This window comes from Dendronephthya gigantea, unplaced genomic scaffold, assembly GCF_004324835.1.
Source record: "Dendronephthya gigantea isolate DGI-Jeju-01 unplaced genomic scaffold, DenGig_1.0 000061F, whole genome shotgun sequence".
Taxonomy (NCBI): Eukaryota; Metazoa; Cnidaria; class Anthozoa; order Malacalcyonacea; family Nephtheidae; genus Dendronephthya; species Dendronephthya gigantea.
In genome coordinates, this window is record NW_021163071.1 from 420,780 (window position 1) to 428,129 (window position 7,350).

Here is a 7,350-nt window from a genome sequence, read left to right on the forward strand (position 1 = left end):
TAGGCCCTGGGGACGAGGATGGGGGAATCTCGGGATATTTCAGGCGCTTACTTGGGATTTTTACAAAATTACAGTTGGCAACACTGCCGGGGAATGAGCCGGGGAATGGAATGGCTTCGGGGAATGTGCAGCTTGTGCGTCAGTGCGAGTTTGTTTGGCCCATTTGGCGTGATTAAAACCCGTAAACGCTTCCATGTCACGAATCATGAGACAGCTACTCACAGTTTGAATTCCTTGAGGTAAAAGACAAAGCGATTACAAGCTCATAGTATAAATGCGATGTTTGCATTGTCATTGTGATGTACATTGATGTACATTATATAGATAGAATTTGGGTAGGTGGTTCAATGTAAATTCTATCACATGACTGGCAGGTTGGTATCACATGAGATAGCACTGCGCCTGCGCCCAATCACTGCACGGTTTGCGTTCAACGAGGAAAGACGCGCGATTTTGTTTTCCGTTACAATTCACACTGCGATTTACATAATTACTGTATCAAGTACTTTTTGACAGAACGTAGTTCGTCACTTTACTAGAAAAGTACATAAGCAATGGCCGCCCACAGACAAGGGCGTTCTGATGTTGACCACATCAGCCGGGCAGAAGAAGCTGCCAGTCGGCCAGAAAACACGCTCGCTTATGTTGAAGGCGAAGCCGAAGGGGAGTGTGCGGGACAAGTTGAAAGTCCAAACCACTCGAAAGACGAAAATCAGTCGTCTGTGTTGGATGCAATCCGACACCTGAGTGCCGAAATGGCAGCCATGAAACAGGACATGTCTCGGCTTCAAACGTCAACGAAGAAGCGTAAACGTCGCGATAGCTCTGCTGACGAAAGCGTGCTCGACACGTCCGAAGAAGAACAACTGTTGGACCTTTCAGACGCTAGTCAAACCAAGGATGCCCCTTCCATTGACACTCGCATAGACTCATTAATCGCCAGTCGCAAAAAAGCCTCAACTAAAAATGTTACGGAGTCTGAAGGCTTGCTGGGCGAAATTGCCCTTGACCTGAAAATTAAAGAACAAACTGGCAAGGCTGTCAATGCTGAGCTCGCCGCCATCGTGGAATCTTTATTGGGGGAAAAACTCCCTGACGCCAAATTACAGGCGAAAGTGGATCTTTATCCACGGCCCGACAATATAAATGGGCTTAAAACTCCACGGGTTAATCAATTAATTTGGCAACAGCTCGCCACGTCGGTTAGAACTTATGACTCAAAACAGAAAACACAGACAGTTCTGTTGGCTTGTGTGGCGGCCATGTTACGTGCCGCTGATCTAGCCCTAGAAAAGAATCTAGACAAGACAATTATTACTACCATTACAGACGCGGCAGCACTAGCCATACAGTGCCATCATGACCTGAATGCACTCAGGCGCTTTCACATGAAGAAAGAACTTCATGATGACTATGCTGCGCTATGTAACGCCAGCACACCTGCCTCTGACGAGCTGTTTGGCGACCTGACCAAACTGACCAAGGACATCCAGGAGGCGAACAAAGTCGCAAAGAAAGTCAAGCGGGATCGTCCAAGCTCGTCCTACCCTAGTACCAACCAGAAATATGCCACTAAAAGGCGATACAACCCATACAATAAAACACGAAGTGATCGGGATTTTCGGTGGGGCCGAGGGAAGCAAAAAGACAGGCGAAAACAACACACCAACAGTCAGAAACAAAATTAGTAAACACGGATTCTTCGCACTTAAATACGGTAAGAAGTATAGATCAACCGTACATGTCTTTTAGAGCTGGTAATATTAAGCATTACTTGCAACACTGGAAACAACTGACAAAAGACCGTCAGATCATTGACATTGTGACAGGTGTTAAACTGGAATTCAGTAAACAACCAGTTCAAACTAATGCACCTTGCCACATATTTAATGGCAAAGAAACAGCACTAATACGTACAGAAGTAACCAAACTTCTGGACAAAGGTGTGATTGTTGCATCCTCACACCAACAAGACGAATTTATATCGACTATATTCCTTCGCAAAAAGAAGGATGGCAGCTACAGAATGATTCTTAATTTAAAAGCATTAAATGAGTATATTGTTTACCATCATTTTAAAATGGATAGCTTACATGTGGCAATTGAACTCATGAAGCCTGGGTGCTTTATGGCAAGCATTGACCTTAAGGATGCTTATTAGTGTACCGGTCCAACATGATTTTCAGAAGTACCTTAAATTCAAATTTGATGGGAAATTATATCAGTACACTTGCTTGCCTAATGGCCTCTCTAGTGCCCCTCGTCTATTCACAAAACTGATGAAACCAGTATATGCCACACTGCATGAACAAGGGCATACTAACCTTGGTTACATTGATGACTCTCTTCTGCTAGGAGACACAGTAACCGAATGCACTAACAATGTCAAGGCAACTAAAGGCCTTTTCGAACAAGTGGGGTTCACCCCACACCGGGAGAAATCCATATTAAACCCGACACAAATTATTGTGTTTTTGGGGTTTATATTAAACTCTATAACAATGACTGTTACACCAACCCCTGATAAAATTATGAAAACTGAACAGGGTTGCATGCTGCTTTTAAACAAACAGAACCCCACCATTCAAGAGTTGGCTGAGGTTATTGGGGTACTGGTAGCAAATTTTCCAGGTGTGGAGTTTGGGCCATTACACTATCGTAATTTGGAAAAAGATAAAGTGTTAGCCCTTTCTGCCTCTAAAGGCAGCTACCAGGGACATGTAAATCTATCTAAAAAGTCCCGTGAGGAATTACAATGGTGGTTAGATAACATAGCTACTTCCCAAAAGCATATAACACATGGGAAACCCTCAATTACCATCCAGACAGATGCTTCAAAAGCCGGATGGGGTGCAGCATGCTCTGAGAAAAATACAGGTGGCCGTTGGTCAGCTGCGGAACAAGAGCAACATATTAATGCCCTAGAACTCAGAGCTGCATTCTTTGGGCTTAAAGCATTTTGCCCTGGAATGGGTGATAATCATGTGAGACTAGAATTAGATAATACCACAGCAATAGCGTACATTAAAAATATGGGTGGTTCCAAATCAGAGGATTTGAATCAGCTTGCATGCGAATTATGGGATTGGTGTATCACTCGCAACATCTGGGTGTCTGCAGCCCATATACCTGGGGTTCATAACATTATAGCTGATAGAAGATCTAGACAGTTTAAAGATGAACATGAATGGCAGCTTAACAAGTTGTATTTTCAGCAGATACTAATTAACTATCCTAATATTAATGTTGACTTGTTTGCAAGCCGACTAAATCATCAACTTGAGACCTATGCCTCATGGGAGCCGGACCCCTATTGTACATACATTGATGCATTCACAGTTGATTGGCGACACATGAACTTTTATGCTTTCCCACCTTTTAGTCTGATCCAACGCTGCATTCAAAAAATCCAGATGGACCAAGCGACAGGAATATTGGTGGCCCCACTTTGGCCGACTCAGGCATGGTTCACACCCCTGTTGCAATTATTGCACAGTCAACCATGGGTCCTCAACCAGCATCCAGACACGATGTTGAGCCATCCACAGTACAAAACACATCCAATCCCAAAGCTAAAGCTGATAGTATGCCCTGTATCAGGGAATCCCTGGCAAACTTCCAGCTATCAGAAGAAGTTACCCAAGTTATCATGTCATCATGGCGAAGTAACACAAAAAAGCAATACCACACTTACATTACCAAGTGGTTGGACTTTTGTCATCAAAGACAGGGTAATCCATATAAACGGAACTAAGTCAGGCAAATGAATTTCTTACAAACACTCTACAATGCTGGTCTCAGTTATTCAGCCATCAATACAGCAAGGTCAGCTTTGTCTACAATCATTAACATTCATGGATCAGAAACATTTGGTACGCATCCTCTTGTGTCCAGATACTTAAAGGGAGTCTTTCTGACCAGAAAGCCGGTGCCAAAATATAACACTGTATGGGATGTTGACAAAGTTCTTACATACCTCAAAACACTTACACCTAATAAGGAAATACCATTAAAGGAACTGACACTTAAATTAGTTATGTTGTTGTCATTGGTAACTGCACAGAGGGGTCAGTCTATTGTTATGCTTGATATAACAGGAATGACTCTCACCGAAAGTTCATGCACATTTCAACTCCTAGAACATACAAAGACAAGTCGACCTGGAAACTCTGGCCAATGTATAAGGTTTTCAAGATTCACCCCTGATGCAGACATCTGTCCAGTCGATGCTCTTAATGTGTATCTGCAACGGACTGAGGAAGTGAGACAAGAGAACACCCAGGTGCTGTTGAGTTATGTAAAGCCGTTCAAACCAGTATCACGAGACACAATATCACGGTGGTTGAAAATAGTTCTTCATGATGCGGGCATTGATACAAACACTTTCAAATCCCACAGCACGCGTGCTGCTGCTTGTTCTAAAGCTAATGCCAAGTCAGTTCCTGTTGGATCAATTATGAGGACTGCCGGATGGACCTCAGAAAACACATTTAGGAGGTTCTACAACAAACCGGTGGTTGAAACGGTGGTTGAGGAGGATGATCTAACTCAGGCAATGTTAAGCTGAATTTGCGAAACAGCTGTTTAACTTATTAACTTATTGGGCCAAACAATATAAACATGATTAATTATGTTGGCTCTATGATTTACATGTTCTTATTGATGTTAATATTCTCAACCTTTAGGAGGTTGAAGAAGGGGTTGTTAACAGCCTTCTTAGGATTACAATTTACCCTTTGGGGTTATGTAATTGTTTGTCTATGTCGTGGTTTAATACTATTATGCTTGATCCACGCTTGTAGGATCAGCATTTTCTGGTCACGTTAAACTTTAAAGTCTCATGTGATACCAACCTGCCAGTCATGTGATAGAATTGGAAAATTAAACGAGACTTACCTGTAAGTTGAAGTTTGATTGAGATTCTATCACATGACTTTGGCAGGGGGATCACATGCCCACCCTACTTATACCATATTAACATGGTATTCCCAGCCCTTGCACTTTATGTTATTTGTGGGGTATTGAGGTGGCTTTAACGTGACCAAGTTGTTATAAAGAGTGATTGGGCGCAGGCGCAGTGCTATCTCATGTGATCCCCCTGCCAAAGTCATGTGATAGAATCTCAATCAAACTTCAACTTACAGGTAAGTCTCGTTTAATTTTCCAATTCTCCAAAATCTGAAGGCAATTAGTATAATACTGTAATAGTATTTTTTGCAGAAATCTTTTTAGTTCTTAATATGCCTTATAAAGCTCAATGTGTGTGATTAAAAGTGAATAAAGATACTGACACAGTGTCACTTGTTCATGTTTTTTATTTCAGGCTATGTGAACAAGACCTCTGGACAGTTTTGTTTAAGCAGGAATAATGGTTGTGGTGGAAATGTGGTGAATGCATTCTTGACAAGTTAATGGGTTTGCTTCTGAAACTTGGAGCAACAGTGACTTTGAATATAATTATGTAATTAATATATTATTTATTAATCTTAATTTATATGACTTTTTACCTCACATAATTCAAATAATGTTCAGATAAAGAGGTAAATATTTCACTGTTAATAGTGTAATAAATATTTTATATGTTGATTATATTCATAATGAATTATTTGTCCTGCTCCATACTTTGGCAATTCTGTTTAAGAAATCCCACCATAGTAGATCTTTTTTGAAATAGTTACAGTCAAGTTGTTGTCTAGTTTTAGTACAAAATAATACAAGTGCTACAATTAAACAAGGGAAAATAATAAAAATTTAAAAATAATAAAAAGCACATTTTCTATTTTAAAAAGGTCTATGCACCTGCAGGAATTTCAGTGGGATGTCACTGGGAGTATTGGACAATATTAAAGAACCCACAGTAATAATACAATTGTCTTTAATTAATGCACAAAATTGTTAGTACATGTCATCTCAATTCATAATGCACCTGCAGGAATTTCAGTGGGATGTCACTGGGAGTATTGGACAATATTAAAGAACCCACAGTAATAATACAATTGTCTTTAATTAATGCACAAAATTGTTAGTACATGTCATCTCAATTCATAGACCTTTTTAAAATAGAAAATGTGCTTGCTTATGTAATTAATTTTTATTATTTTCCCTTGTTTAATTGTAGCACTTGTATTATTTTGTACTAAAACTAGACAACAACTTGACTGTAACTATTTCAAAAAAGATCTACTATGGTGGGATTTCTTAAACAGAATTGCCAAAGTATGGAGCAGGACAAATAATTTATTATGAATATAATCAACATATAAAATATTTATTACACCATTAACAGTGAAATATTTACCTCTTTATCTGAACATTATTTGAATTATGTGAGGTAAAAAGTCATATAAATTAAGATTAATAAATAATATATTAATTACATAATTATATTCAAAGTCATTGTTGCTCCAAGTTTCAGTGTATTCTTGGAAGCAAACCCATCAACTTGTCAAGAATGCATTCACCACATTTCCACCACAACCATTATTCCTGCTTAAACAAAACTGTTCAGAGGTTCACATAGCCTGAAAAAAAAAACAAACAAGTGACACTGTGTCAGTATCTTTATTCACCTTTTAATCACACACATTGACCTTTATATTAAGAACTAAAAAGATTTCTGCAAAAAATACTATTACAGTATTATACTAATTGCCTTCAGATTTTGGAGGATTTACATTGAACCACCTACCCAAATTCTATCTATATAATGTACATCAATGTACATCACAATGACAATGCAAACATCGCATTTATACTATGAGCTTGTAATCGCTTTGTCTTTTACCTCAAGGAATTCAAACTGTGAGTAGCTGTCTCATGATTCGTGATATGGAAGCGTTTACAGGTTTTAATCACGCCAAATGGGCCAAACAAACTCGCACTGACGCACAAGCTGCACATTCCCCGAAGCCATTCCATTCCCCGGCCATTCCCCGGCTCATTCCCCGGCTCATTCCCCGGCTCATTCCATTCCCCGGCTCATTCCCCGGCTCATTCCATTCCCCGGCTCATTCCCCGGCTCATTCCCCGAAGCCATTCCATTCCCTTCCATTCCCCGTTCCATTCCCCGTTCCATTCCCCCATTCCCCGTTCCCTGTTTTAAAGATAGCCTATATTTACTATGTGCTTCTGATTCTTGATTTTTTGGTATAATCTAAAATCTTACTTTATGCCTTCTCGGCATGCAAGGAAAGATTCTTCAGGAATCGGGAGATTTTGTTGTAGTCCCGAGTTGTTCGCCTGTCCGAAACGATGCTTCCCCTAAGCTGGTCGGTAATTACGAACCTCCCCGGGTTAGGCCTGCGCGTTTACGTCCGCGCATTTACCCTCCGGAACCGTATGGCCATTGCG

At 40.3% G+C, this 7,350-nt stretch overlaps 1 protein-coding gene across 1 annotated transcript; it reads left to right on the forward strand.

The window, feature by feature from the left end:
• Positions 1-357: 357 nt before the first annotated feature.
• LOC114530206 lies at positions 358-1,688 on the forward strand. Its single transcript, XM_028551785.1, has 2 exons — positions 358-856; positions 1,019-1,688. The coding sequence occupies exons 1-2, from the start codon at positions 555-557 to the stop codon at positions 1,686-1,688; spliced, it is 972 nt and encodes a 323-aa protein (XP_028407586.1). The 5' UTR covers positions 358-554.
• Positions 1,689-7,350: the final 5,662 nt, after the last annotated feature.

Bases quoted from the DNA above. Each gene is read 5' to 3' on its own strand.
- LOC114530206 (XM_028551785.1), top strand. From the start codon at position 555: ATGGCCGCCCACAGACAAGGGCGTTCTGATGTTGACCACATCAGCCGG. The intron at 857-1,018 runs AGAAGAACAACT...TGACCTGAAAAT, and splicing joins AGCGTGCTCGACACGTCCGA to TAAAGAACAAACTGGCAAGG.